The following is a 14,762-nucleotide window of genomic DNA, read 5'->3' on the forward strand; positions in this document are numbered from 1 at the left end:
TGAGTAATTGACTATTGTTGAATTCCCTTTTATGAGAGGAATTGTTAGGGACTCCACTTGGCTGGGGTGATTTTTGTAACTTTGTCTTGGAGTGCAGTATGGCAGTTGGAACCATACTGAGGAGTTTGTTAATAAAAACCTCTATGTGGTTTTTCCATTTCCACTAAAAATTCCTTCCATTTGTGGATCCTGAAAATAGAACAAAAATTGCTTAACCAGGTTTGGCAATATCTCTAGTTATTTCCAGCCTGAAAAACAGAACTTGTCTTTAGCATAGGCTAATTTTAATAGTGAATATACTGTTTTAAAAAAAATTGAATTTGATCTTTTTTGGGGGTCCATTTCCTTTTCCATTTCCTGTAATATTTTAACAGTGAGAAATTGATTCTAACAGTCCCATATTTTTTATGATTTAAATTTAAAACTTAAGCTGTAGAGACCCTAGCAGACAGGATAATTTTCTTACAAGTAAAATCTTCAAAACAACTCAGAAAAGAAATGCCAACAGCCTTTTGTCTCAGCCAGTTAATTTGCTATCACTGAAATTTTTTAAAATTTAAGAGCCAAACTTAATTTTTTTACCTTCTAACCACCTGGTTATGTTTCAATTCAGAGATGAGATTTTGTCCTGAGTGTTCTCCTCTCTCTAGTTTGATATTGCTGTGAAAAGGCCATTACAGAACTGGGTAAGGGAAAGTTTGGCCCGCAGAGAAAAATGCAGATATTTAGTGTTTTTTCTCTTCTGCTGTTTCTAGTCAACGGTATCAATATTTTCTTTTATCCAGCTGAAATTCACATGGGGCACATTACAAAATTCTGTTAGATCAGTGGAATATATCTTTAGATCGTGTGGTGTACATGTTTTTAGGATTCTGCTGAAGAATCCATTCCACTAGACAACTTTTCACTGGGTTGTGCCAAAATAACCCTGCTCTGTGACAACAGATACAATTGACGCAAGCTTGTATCGAGAAGTATCGTATGCCCTGCACTGGGTCTTGTGGAGAGGAGTGTGGTGTACCCCACACTGGGCCTTGGAAGCCAGTGTCTGATCAGGACACCATGGATCACATTCACTCAAGTGCCATGCGGAAGAACCCGTATCTTGGCTGCTACTCCAACCTCTGTTTCTTCTTTTCCATTATGCACTGTTAATTCATAACCTATCCTAAACTTGAAAATCATTGGAAGAAAAACCCAGTAGCTGATGAATCTGCCATCTGCAGTGCTGCAGGCTGATTATTTTAATTTCCATATGCTTGTATCAATTATCTTCAATTGGAGAATGTTACACCTGTCATTGATAATAAGTGTGAGTTATTTGGGTTTAGTTAGTTTGCTCTGTACCTGTGCTCATGCATTTTATAACACTATTTATTCTCAGTTCTTAGTTTGAAATAAATGAGAGTAGACTCTTCATTTTGGACGAACACAGAATTGCCTTCTTAGCTTCCCATATCTGTACCATCAGTATGCAGACATATTGGGATGGCTTTTCAACATAGTATAGTGAACTCGATTTTATAAATACAGTCTGAAAAATGAATTAACCTTTTCTGAAGTCAAGCAGTGGCTTGGGTGAATAAGGGTGAGGATTCTGACTCATATAGCATTTCTTTTACTGTTCACTCTCCCGTGAAAGCCAGACAAGTTTTGGGCATCTTGTTCATGGACTAACCACGAGCATTACATCTGACTCACATCGTTCCGTATTTTCTGTGCTCAGCCTAACTTGAGTCTTCTTATCATTCACCAGGTGATGAAGGTGGAGAATCAGAACTTCTTGGAGAGGATCTTCCACTTGAACCTTCTGTCACCAAAGCAGAAAGGAGTCACTTGATAGTGTGGCAAGTGATGTATGGCAGTGAGTGAGCCCACAGGAAACAGGTGGAGATGGGGAAGCCGTCTCTTCTGCATGGTTTATTTTCCCTCTATCCTTTTATTTAATGCTCTTTTGTGAGATAAGTTTCACCACATAATGTGTGAGCATTTTTTCCTGTTAACTTTATATTACAAAATCCGTTCTACCATAACAATACAGAGGAGCTAGCTGTTTACTGCACCAGTGTTATAGGGAACTTCAGTGTATTATGAACAAATCAAAGAACGTTTACTTCCTGCAAACTGGTGAATTATAGAAAGCAATCTAGATGTGGTTTACTCTGCCACAGTCTAATATCATTCACTTCATTTGATAGGGTCACTTGTTAGCTGTCACTAATAATGGAATTAATGGGAAACACTTGATAAATGAAACTGTGCCATTAAATACAATAGCCGAGTTTTCCCCAGTATATTGTAAAATTGACACACACTAATAGAAGATGGATTATCAGGATTTATCTAAATGTTCCGAGAGGGTTAAAAGCTAACTGTAAATTACTTTAACTTTCACTTTCAAATCTGACAAATCTTGTTTATATGGTATATAAAACTTTGTTTTCATCAGATTTGGGGGGTTTTATATTAAAGAAATTAAGACTACACTATTTAAATAAATGTTTCCTGTTTCTGACTTATTAGAGCTCTAAAGTTTATGAGGCCTACTTCTCTGAATATTCTGATGGGTTTTTTTTTGAGACCAGTCTCATTTTCATACTGACATGTCTGAAAGGTGTATTATTTATAAAGCTTAAAACATACTCTGGGAAGCTTAGAAGATACTTCATCATGGGAGCATTTTTTAAAGGAAATGTGTTTTGTATTTCTTGTACCAGAGAATGGTGATGTTGATTGAGTTTTTTCCATGTGAAAAATGTACCTGTTTGCCAAATGTTCCTAGACTGCTCTTAGCCTGTTAATACAAGTAAAACTTTAGTGGGATGGAGTCTGGCCTAAGTAGAGAATGAGAGATTTAATTAGAAAAGTTATTTTCTTTTGTTCTGTATCAAACTGCAGAACAGCTATATACTTGGTATTTTGTACATGAATAACATTTTAGCTTTTGTGCCCTTTTGAGCTTAAAGGGTTATCTTCAAAACTATGAAGGGGAAGAAGACAAAGCTAAGATACCACATAAAGTAAAAGTTGACATTACTTATTTTCATTCACAATGCCCATTAAAAAAAATAGGTTGGGCATGGTGGCTCATGCCTGTAATCCCAACACCTTAGGAGGCTGAGGCGAGTGGATTGCTTGAGCCCAGGAGTTCAAGACCAGCCTGGGCAACATGGCAAAACCCTGTCTCTACCAAAAAAACAAAACAAAACAAAACAAAATAAATTAGCTGGGTGTAGTGGTACATGCCTGTAGTCCCAGCTACTTGGGGGGCTAAGGTGGGAGGATCACCTGGGTCCAGGAGGTGGAGGTTGCAGTGAGCCTTGATAGCACCACTGCACTCCAGCCTGGGTGATGGAGCAAGACCCTGTCTCAAAACAGACAAACAAGCAAAAAATAGATTAAAGTCTGTATTTCACTGATTTTCTTGCTTAATAAGTTTTTTAAAACCACAATGCTGCAATTTTTTCTCTCTCAAGCTTCTTGAAAATGTGTGATTTACCCTTTTTTATCTATTACTCTAAGCAAAGCTAAATATAATTTTTTTTTTTTTTTTGAGACGGAGTCTGGCTGTGTTGCCCAGGCTGGAGTGCAGTGGCATGATCTTAGCTCACTGCAACCTCCACCTCCCGGGTTCAAGTAGTTCTCCTGCCTCAGTCTCCCAAGTAGCTGGGATTACAGGTGTGTGCCACCATGTCCAGCGAATTTTTGTATTTTTAGTAGAGACAGGGTTTCACCACATTGGCCAGGCTGGTCTCAAACCTCTGACTTCAGATGATCCACTCGCCTTGGCCTCCCAAAGTGCTTGGATTACAGGTGTGAGCCCCCGCGCCCAGCCGAAACAAAGCTAAATGTAATTTTATGTACTGTTTTAACAGTATAAACCTATGGGATAAAGGCCCCCTAATCATCAGAAGGACTACTGAAAAGAAAAAGCAAACGTAGATGTCAAATTGTCTAATTATTCTTAAGTACCACTGATTTTTTTTTTCTGAACTATTATATAAAGATGTCTGTAAAAAGTATACCAGTGGCTTTTATGCATATACATGATTAGATGGTGAAATATATGGGATTTCATGAGCCAGAGGAGGCATTTGGATCCATTGGGCCACATGTGACTATAAGCACATTGTGTATACAATAAAATTGTAGCCACTCATGTATTAAAACTGTTTGGTAAAAGCTGTATTAAAAGAATAATTTTTTGCTTGAGCTACTTAGTCACTTTTTTTCAGGGCACCAAAACGTAGGCTACTTTTCCATAGCTTGTTTGCTATGTTTTTATTTCATCTTAAATCTGAGCCATTTTTGGCAATATCTTTTTAAAAATCATTATTAAACATTTATTGGAAATGTTGTATAGATTCACAAGAAAGAGACACCAAAGTGTTTGGGGATTTTAATCCCAAGAAGTAAACGTTCCAGAGTCAGATCCCATTTGCTGTTGTTCAGCCATGTTTGTATGACTGAATGTAATTTAGGAAATCAGGAGTTAAAGATGAAAAATACAAACATGTAAAATGGTTATAATTGCTTTTTTTGAACTTACTGGCTTTAACTTAAGTAATATAGCTGTGTAGTTATTTTATCTAAAGATGTCAGATTATCTGTGGCCCTGTTAATTAACTGCAGGGACCAGAGAGAGGACAATAATGCCTGTATAATTTGCTTTAAAGGCTTGTCCTTATGTTTGTAATTTTGGTTAAATATTTTCTACAGATTGCTTCACTTCCCCTTTCCCCCAATAACAAGTTCATATTCTTGTAATGTTTACTTTGGTCAACGTGGTAACTTTTGGAAGAAAATGCCAAAATGTAAGCTTCTCACAAGCAGCAAAGGAATGTAACTAACTGCCTGTAGCTACCACATCAAGGGAAAGAAGAGGCTTCCGTACTTTGGGTTGGTGTCACCGTACAAAAAAAGAGTGTACCCCTATTGGAAGAAATAAGGGATACTTGAAGGTTTCTCATTTTGTTACACTTGGTTCATGTGCAAGGTTGAACCATATGAAACTGCCAGTGTTCAACATTGCTGATCTGCAAAAGCGACAATATCATATGCCTCAACCTAATACTTAGTCTTAAATGCGGGTTAAAATCTCTGTGAGGCAAAGGGATAATGTTCTCTAGGAACTCACTTTTGAGAGTATTTTTCTCTAACTCATGTGGATCTAAATTTTAAAAATAGGAATGAATCTCTTAATTGCAGCTTGTGGAGAGTGTAAAACATTTTGAGCACAACATGCAGCACATAACTTTTCAGATTGTGTTTGCATAGAAAAGGCTAAAATCAATTCTTTCAGTTACTGTATTGTTCATTTATTGTAAAGGTCTTTCTACATTTGAGACTAGACCCTTTAACATAGGCTGCCTTAGTAACAAAATAAAACAGATGTCTCATAAGATTAACTGTCCTAAAGAACATGTGTCTTGCAAATGCCATGGAACTGAATATTTATTTCCTTGTGAGTATTACGACCGTTACCAAAGGACTCAACCAGATTTGGGGCTCTTCTTAATTGATCATGTTCAGAAAGGGAATCATTTGGTCCCACTTTGTAACATGGGAAGAGTAGAAGAGAAAATTAAATGTGGAAATCATAAATGCTTTTCTAACAGGGTTATGCTATTCTGTAACACTAAATGTCTGTCTTTTCTCTTAAAAGATTAGGTTTTATTAATTTGTCATACATTTCTCAATATTTGAATATATCTTAACCATTTTATGTTCCAAATTCATTTTTTTGTCCAAGATATTCTATCAGAATTTTACTTGCCTCTATAATCTGAAAAATGGGTTCTAGAATGTCCCACTTGCTGTCTCTTAGAGGCTGAGCTTCATTTCTATGAGCAAAAAAGCTCATTTAGCAATGTAGTTATTTCAGTATTTATTTCTATTATGGAATCCCTGGGGTTCGGAATGTAACTTTGTACATGAAATATATATAAATATGTATATGAACATGTATGAGGTCTAGTGTGTTTTGTTTTGTTTTTACCGTTCCTGGGGATCTGAACTTGGTTTTTATTTGCAAGTCCAATAATCTTCCCCATCACACATGTCATTCCTGAGGGCCAGAACTGTTGCCATTTGGCACCAGCTGAAGGTGAGCAGTGGGGAACACTCATGCTGGTCGGCTTGGCTCACGTGTTCAGATGAGATTCAAGAATAGACAAGAGGGCTTTGGAGAAATGTGGGATCCCTGAGTAACAGCCCACACATGATACTAAGGCATACTATTTGCCAGATTATTCAAGAATAAGTGGCAGGTTGTAATGTAATTTTAACAACGCAGTGTGCTTATTTGTGATCCACTTGCTTGGGCAAGACTCGGGAAGGAAGAATGATTATAAAACTGATCATGCGGCAGCACAATGTGAATCCAGATTCAGTGCGGTGAGATTTAGTCTCATCCAGTGTTTTGTTTGTGCCTTCGAGAAACGTGGGGTTCTAACGTGATAGTAGAAGTTGCCCCAGTTGGCATGTTAATAGGACCGTTCACTAGATGAAGGCATAGTCATCTGTTCAGTGAGGTTGGATGCCCTAGAATATAATAACTAGCTCAGCTCATTCCTGGTCTTTATAGGACCTTACCCTGCCTGCCCTTTAGTCCCTGGGGAACAGGGCAGGCGCACCAGCCTCATCACTGGAACAGTAGTCTGCAGTGTCACCCTTGCAGAAGAACTATCTTTCAGACTAGTGGAGAGAGACTGCTTCAGCCCTCGGGCTCTTCCTTAACCAGCACCTGATCCCTCAGACTCGGTGCAGGCATGAAAGCCTGGAGATCACAAGGGGCCTGGACTTAATCTTCAGCAGCAGCCGATGTATTAGGAAAGGATTTATAGTTAGGGGACTTCTCAGAATGCCTTACATATTATAGGGTAATTGATACAGTTTTGCTTTAAACTTGTTTTCTTTAGAAAGACACAGTGGTATGGTGTGAAAGAAGGCTGTATAAGCCAGGCTGTGACCCTAGCAAATCACTTTAACATAGTATCCCGGAGTCCCCCACACAGGGCTGTGGAATCGGACCCTCCTGTGGGGTCTGGGCCCACACATCTGTAAAGTGTCATAGGTAAGTGTGATATGTAGCTGAGATTGAAGGATGCTACTCTAATGTATTTGGACCTTTGTTTTCTTATGTGTTAAAAGGTAGGGTGGCTTAGTCAGGTAATCTAAAAGAATCCTAGCTCTGACCCTCCCTAGTTCTGTGGCTCTGGCTCTGATTTGCCTGGTTGTTGTCTATACAGGTAAGGACCACTCCTGCTTGCGAGTCCATGGTTGCCCAGTCCCTCATGAGGCCCAGAGAGCCGGTGGGTGGGATCAGATTAATTAGAATTTCCAATTTATCAGAATGACACTGTACAAAAGAAGCCAGATAGTTTAGCTCCTTGCTTGTAACCACAGAACATTCACTCCCACCCACAGACATAAAGGAGTTATGGAGCCAGGCGCAGTGGCTCACACCTGTAATTTCAGCACTTTGGGAGGCTGACACAGGCAGATCACTTGAGGCCAGGAGTTCAAGACCAGCCTGGGCAACATGGGGAGACCCCATCTCTACAAAAAATTTTTTAAAAATTAGCTGAGTATAGTGGTGTGCACCTGCAGTCCTAGCTACTTGGGAGGCCGAAGTGGGAGGATCCCCTGAGCCCAGGGGAGATTGAGCCAGTCTCCAAAAAAATTTTAAAAAGTTATAATTTGATTTGAGGCACCAAAGGAGAAGTGGAACAAATAAGCCCTGACTCCGTGGGGACAGCGACTTAACTTAGAAGCTGTAGTTCTCAGCTAAGCCAGGAGAGAGAGGCATGGCCAGAATCACCCTGGGAGCTTTTCACAGAATAAATATTTTTTTCTTTTTCTCTCCTCTGAAGAATATCAGACTCTATCAGGGAACATGGGGAAAAAATTACCAGGTGATTCTGATCCTTCCATTTGGGAGGAACATCTGCCCAAGAGGAACTCAGGCTGGGCATGCTGGCTCATGCCTGTCATCCCAGTGCTTTGGGAAAGGAGGTGGGAAGATCACTTGAGTCCAGAAGTTTAAGAACAGCCTGGGCAACATAGCAAGACCCTGTCTCTACAAAAATGAGAAATAAAAAATTAGCCATGCAGGTGGCATGGACCTGTAGTCCTAGCAGCTACTTGGGAGGCTGATGTGGGAGGATCACCTGAGCCCAGGGGGTCGAGGCTGCACTGAGTTGTGATTGCACAACTGCACTCCATCCTGGGTGACAGAGTGAGACCCAGTCTCAAAAAACCTCACAACAGCCCTGGTGGCTTCACAAACATCTGTTTTCCAGGAGCACAGAGCTTCCTTCGTTCTTAGCCAGTTGTAATAAACCTGCACATCACGGCCTGCCAGCATGGCTCACCCCAGTAGTCTTTCCTTCCTGATTCATGTGCAATTGAAGTATAGGGTATTTTGAACTTAATTGCTACATTAAAAGCTTAAAGGAAACAATTTTATCTCCCATTAGTCTGTATTCATGTGGCAGGGCTATTTCCTGATTTTTTTTTCTAGAAAAATTCATAACCATTTAGTTGTTATCAAGCCTAGCTTGCATTTGCATAACATCTGATAGTGTTTTCCAAGTATTTAGCCCATAAATTCAGTTGATCTTCATAGAAACCCCCTTTTTAGAGTGTTACGGCTTTTAGATGATCCAGAGGCCTAACCACAGGTGTGGCCTTGCCCATTGGTAAAGAGGTCCAACTGAGACAAGTAAAGGCTCAGGTGCCTCATCCGGCGGTACAATAACAACTGAACACTGGAGGCTACTGCAGGTGTGTTGGGGCAAGTGCTACATCTCAAATCAGGAGATGGGTTTGAACCTGGGTCTCCTGTTTCCCAGTTTTGTGACCCTTCACTCATAGTTTCCTTACTGTCAGAAGAGTGACACCCCCAAGGGTTCTTGCCACCTGGCCCTGCTAGGCTCTCAGTAGCAGACTTTTGAGGTTCCTAGATGCCAGGTGTCTGAAGATGACTATGACACTCTCAAGGAGACTGGGCTAGTCAAGGAAAGCAGACGCGGAAATGATGACATGGTCAAGTATTGTGGCTGCATATTAGAAGCAGTAGTTGAACGAATGATGTAGGTGTGGTATCTACTTTGTAATGCGATAAAAAGAAAAACTGCCTGCAAGTCCTGTTGAATGCAGAATATTCTTATCTCTATTCTATTTACCGGTGTTCCAGGCCATGTCTCTCCTAACAGAACTGTGTTAGGAAGCAGGGGTCGCTTGGGCCTATTGGACCTTTTGGGGGAATACTGTTCTCTGTTGCCCCACCCCACCCCATTTTAAGGAAAAGGAGTATTCCATGAAAATTAAACACAAGATAATTCATATTCTCTTTTACATCTAAGAGTACATTTCATTCCTATGTAGGCACATTGAGGGGCATATTGAAGCATGAAAGAGTGGTGAATTTCACATTGTCAGATGCCATCAAAACATTTATTCAGTATCTGTTGCTCATAATGCTTTATGACAATAATTAAACTCACAGTCACTGCATATAAGTGGGTGGAGCAGATAAAAAGGACCAAATAAGATATTAGCGTCATCAGATGGACAACAGTGTGGAACAGTGGCAAGGATGGTCGTATGCTTTTCTACATGATTAAAAAGCTTGGCATCGCTCCTCCTAAGCAAGCATGCAAAATTCTGGCTCACATATCACACCAGAGGGGTCTTTGGGAGAAAGGGCTGTCACCTTGGGATTCCTGAAACATGGCTTTAATATGAAGTGGGATTAAGATTTTTTGCAGGACGTCTCAGGTACAGAGATACCCAAAGAGAGTGGAATGGTGTTTCAGAAGCTTGAATTTCCGCATCAGTTCTGTTGTCATGATGGTCTCTCATTCACAGGATTGTTGGAAAGAACCAATGAGATCATGTAAAGAAGTATTACTCAACAGTTAACAGATACTTGTATCCTTCCCCTACAGAGGCCTCCATTTATTTTCCTGCTGTTCTTTCTCATCAAGCTGACTTTCCCCTGCCTTTGGCCAGCCCCAGACCAGTGACAGTGGGTTTGAGTTCCAAATCCAGGAGAGCATTTTCAGCTGTTTGCCTGTTGGTGCGTTTTGGCCTGGTATGCTTCTGAGCAAGCAGGCTTTTACTGTGTAGGCCGTCTACATTTCTGTCTTGGAGAGTTTACCTGAGGCTGTTTGTAAGGAACTAGGAGCAGAAATGTGGCATGTGATTCTTACAGACATCTCAAACATTGATCCTTCCTAAAGGAGCCTAGCTGGAGAAGAGCAGAAACTGGGCAGATGCCTCTAGGCAGGCCTTGGCTGATTTAAAGACCCAGTCCTGGGCTTCACTCAATTGAGGATTTATCAGACCTTCCCACCCATATTAAAGCCATGTTTCTGGGACCACAGGGTGACAGCTGTTTCTTCCCAGAGACCCCTCTGGTGTGTTAAGATGTGAGCTGGAAGTTAGCATCTCAAAAACCAAGTCACAGTAAAGATCACTGTAGGTTTTGGGGCCAGGCTTAGTGGCTGACTCATGCTTATAATCCCAGCACTTTGGGAGGCTGAGGCAGGAGGATCGCCTGAGCTCAGGAGTTCAAGACCAACCTGGGCAACAAAGTGAGACCCCCATCTCTACAAAAAATAAATTAAAAAATGTGCCGGGCATAGTGTCACACACCTGTAATTTCAGCTACTCAGGAGGCTGAGGTGGGAGGATTGTTTGAGCCCAGGAGGTTGAGGCTGCAGTGAACCAAAATCATGCCATTGTACTCCAGCCTGGGTGACAGAGCAAGATCCCATCTCGAAAAAATAAAATAATAAAATAAGTAAAAAGTAAGGCCAGGCATGGTGCCTCACGCCTGTAATCCCAGCACTTTGGGAGGCCAAGGCAGGAAGATTGTTTAAACCCAGGAGTTTGAGACCTGCCTGGGCAACATAGCAAAACCTATTTTAAAAAGAAGAAAAAGAACTGTAGATTCGAGTCCCTCCCTACCACTGCTCTATCAAAAGTCATCTCATCTCTCTGGGTCCCCAGTTGTCCTTGGGGACAAGCACAGACTTGACTTGGATGCCTGTAAGGCTATGTTGAAGGTGACATCCTTTGAGGGTGGGCCGTCTCTTCCAGTGCAACTTAGGTTGTGTGGACTAGCAGCCTTCATGCCCAGCCAGATCCCAATATTCGCAAACGTGCCCAGATCCTTAATGGAGGGAATCATGTAGCCTGCACCACTTGGTACAAGCTGCTTTGTTTGACACACCCGTTCATCCCGAGGCATCGGGATGAACCCTTCCATGAATGGGAGGAATCTGTCTTAATTAGGAAGAGAGACACTGTTGAGTCATCTGGGTCTTGGGCTTACTTTGGGTGTTTTCTTTATTGAACCTTTTGGAAGTCTCCAAAAGTCTACTTTAGGGTGGCATTAGAGCCTTCAGGGAGCTTCTCCCAAGGGTCCCTTTGGCAACTAAGGTAAATGGCTGAGAGGTGAAGATGAATTAGGAGCATCCTCGGCTTTCCACCACCACCCACTCCCAGAGCAGGAAAGGGGTTGGAGAGAGGAAAGCTGCCTTGCTGGGGAGAGACCCAGCTCTGCTCCCTTTTGAACACACGGTGGCGCCATGTTGGTGTTAACTTTCCTCTCTTCCACTTGCCAGCACCCAGAGCCTACCAGCCCCTCGGCCCTCCTCTTCATCCTCACTGGGCTGGCGACCCCTGCATGACAGCAAGCCAGACCAAGGAGGGTGCTGCACTACGGAGGGTCAAGTTGTAGAGCTGAGGGAAGCAGTTCACTTTACTGATAATCAACCTGAGCCCGAGAGTGGTTGGACTAGAATCTTGACTTCATTCTGTGCATTTTCCACTGGCTGCTCCAGATTCTCATTGCCCTGGGTTCTTCTCAACTCCTTTCCTTTGCCAGGGGCAGGGAAAACAGCTTCTCTCAGCCCCCACCATGCAGCCCATAGCCCAGGGACCCAAGGACCTAAAGCCTGGCACCATTGCTGAGGTGAACAGGGTTGATATATGAATGAGACAAACATTGACCCAAATGAAAGAAGAACAGGGTTGATATGAATGAGACAAACATTGACCCAAATGAAAGAAGGGGCTGGGCGCAGTGGCTCATGCTTGTAATCCCAGCACTTTGGGACTCCGAGGCAGGCGGATCACCTGAGGTCAGCAGTTCGAGACCAGCCTGGCCAACATTGTGAAACCCCATCTCTACTAAAAATACAAAAATTGGCGTGGTGGTGCACACCTGTAATCCCAGCTATTCTAGGAGGTTGAGGCAGGAGAATCACTTGAACCTGGAAGGCAGAGCTTGCAGTGAGCCGAGATCACGCCACCACACTCCAGCCTGGGTGACAGAGCGAGACTCCATCTCAAAAAAAAAAAAGAAAAAGAAAAAAAAGGATGAAAGAAGGGAATCTTTAAAAGCAACCACGCCACCAATTTCTAGTCTTTGAAGTTTCAGAAGAATTTCTGCAGCTGCTGCTTCTGAACAAGGCTAAAAGAAATGTCACGGAATCAGCTTAGTGAGTTGCTTCAATGGAAACTTCATCCAAGGCCGATAATAAATAGCAGTTACATAACTCAGCAGGTCACAGCGCTAACTAAGCCCTTTGTAGGCCATCAATCCACATTTATTTCCTGGATTTTATAACTGCTGCTGAAAGGGAGAAAAGGAGGGGCTGAGGATTAGGGGGAGAGAATCTGTGTGCCTGGACGAAACCTTCAAGCCTATTCTCTAGCCTCCTCTCCCACATGCCACCTCTGCAGCTAACTCTCAGGGGGACATGCCGAGTTCCAGCACATCCAGACACTGTGGGCTCCATGCCAGGAAACCAGACCCCTGTCCCAGCTGCCCTGAGTAGCCATGAGCTTTAGGCTGGTCATTTTCTCTCTGTCTTGTTTTTCGTAAAATGACAGTTGGGCTAGATGAGTTCTAGGATGATTTTCTGCCCCATGATTCTAAACATTAGGGCAGAAGAGTGTGTACCATGTTTGTTTCCCTCACTCCCACGCCCCAGTGTTAGCTGCAAGATGCTGTTGGATCCTCTTGATGGAGAAAGGAGAAGAGCATGATCCCAGCCACCTGACACATGGCACGGCGAGCGGGCAGGAGGGTCGAGGCTGCCCTGGCCGGGATGGGGAGCTGGGAGTGCACAGAGTAAAGGGCCCTTGCTGCCTCTGCCTCACTCGGTCAGGACACCCACATGAGTCAGAGCCAGCATGGACTACATGGCTTCCGTGGGCACAGGGGAGTGGGCATAGGCCTAGAGGAAGGGGCGCCTAATAGTAGTGCTCGCCATTCTCAAGCTTGGAGTTTGATGTCCAGATTCAGGGCAGCTCCAGGACGTTCACGTGGGTATGAATGCCCCAAACTGCAGCCGATAGGTCCCAGATGCAGCTTCCGTCTCTCGCCCCTACGGGGGTCATGGAGACAGCTCCCCCAGCCTTCTCCACCCTTGCCCAGCCTCCTGTGCAGAGCCACAGGCAGATCCTACCAGCTGGGAATGTCCAGTGTGAAGCCAGTTGAGGAAGGGAAGAGCCTGGAGAAGAAATTCAGTGGGGAAGAGGGAGGAAGTCAGAAGGTTTGTGGCATCGGGAGATGACAGGAAAGCCGGAGAAGAGCTGGAGTGGCAGGAGAGGTGAGAGGAGTCCCTGGGTGGAGCCTCTGGTGAGCAGGAGCCTTTGGGTCCGGGGCCCCTTTCCTTCAGGGTCCCGCCTGGAACGTGCGTGATGGGATAATGCCTTAGGAGCCCCGGCCCAGACTGCCACTTTTGGGGTTTGGAGCCCCTGCAAGGGCTGAGTGGCAGAAAGCAAGGCTGGCTGCAGCCACTGAGCATCCCTGGGAAGGGATGGGACTGTGTAGACGGGGCACCTGGGGACAGGTGGGCAGTCGCAGTGTCTCAGCCCGCTGGGATTAGCAGAGCTCATCTGTAGAAGAGAAGGTAGAGGTCAGATGTCACATGGGAGGAAATTTCCAATAAAGACAAAAACGCTTCCCCGGAGAAGGGAGCTGGAGATTGGGACTCTGCTCATACTCGCTTCGCTGCACACAGTCACTCTGGTGTCCTTCGGTCCCTCTCCCCCTCCCTCAGCGCTCTGCCCTTCCCCCGTTCCTGCTGCTTCCTCTGCAGGAACAGCTGCATGTCTGGGCTTGTCAGGGAGTCAGCTGCGTCTCCAGACACAGACGCAAGAGCCCCAGCGCTACCCGCAGCCTGACACCGTCACTGAGGTTTGGAAGGTGGTGGTCTCCTCCCTGTTAAACTGAGACCCAGAGAGGGACAGTGTGTTTTAATCCCCCAGACCCAACAAGTGAGTAGTGCCAGAAAGGGCCCTCAGGGTCCCATCTCTCCCGGCGGCTTCAGGTCAGTTCCCTCCCGCTGTGGTAGCCTCGTCAGCTCTTCCGCCTGTAATGGATAAGCCAGCAAGGCGATGCTCAAGGGGGCCGGGTGGTGACTCCGATTTGGGTGCACCCGCCAGTCCCAGGAGTGAAGGCAGTGACTTATATGGGAATTATTTTTGTAGAGGAGACACTTGACCCCACGGCTGTTGAGGCTGAAGCTACCCAAGTGAGCGCTGAGCTGAGTGGCAGGGAGGGCTGACAGCTCCTAGACTCAGCTTCACACCACCTCCCAAGGTGTTCTCAGCCATGCCCCTGCCTCTGCACAGGGCCGCTCCTAAACAAATCCTTCTGCCTCCCTGGAGCTTGAAGGAGGTGCTTTGCCTCCCATCCTCTCCGCAGTCTCCTCTCCCCTCCGGGATGGGTCACATGG

General features: G+C 44.1%; 1 protein-coding gene across 5 annotated transcripts in view; it reads left to right on the top strand.

The window, feature by feature from the left end:
• The window catches only part of SPAG9 (sperm associated antigen 9), a 122,067-nt gene extending 116,100 nt beyond the window's left edge, over positions 1-5,967 (top strand). For 3 of the 5 annotated variants that reach the window (XM_011999229.1, XM_011999231.1, XM_011999230.1), the window contains one exon: positions 1,757-3,061. In XM_011999229.1, coding sequence (XP_011854619.1) covers positions 1,757-1,872 — 116 coding nt within the window. In that variant the 3' untranslated portion in view covers positions 1,873-3,061. Of the gene's footprint in view, positions 1-1,756 lie in introns of all 5 variants that reach the window. The other 2 variants (XM_011999233.1, XM_011999228.1) reach the window with 1 other exon arrangement.
• The last annotated feature ends 8,795 nt before the right edge of the window (positions 5,968-14,762 follow it).

The sequence above is a fragment of the Mandrillus leucophaeus genome, unplaced genomic scaffold, assembly GCF_000951045.1.
Source record: "Mandrillus leucophaeus isolate KB7577 unplaced genomic scaffold, Mleu.le_1.0 Scaffold59, whole genome shotgun sequence".
Classification (NCBI taxonomy): Eukaryota; Metazoa; Chordata; class Mammalia; order Primates; family Cercopithecidae; genus Mandrillus; species Mandrillus leucophaeus.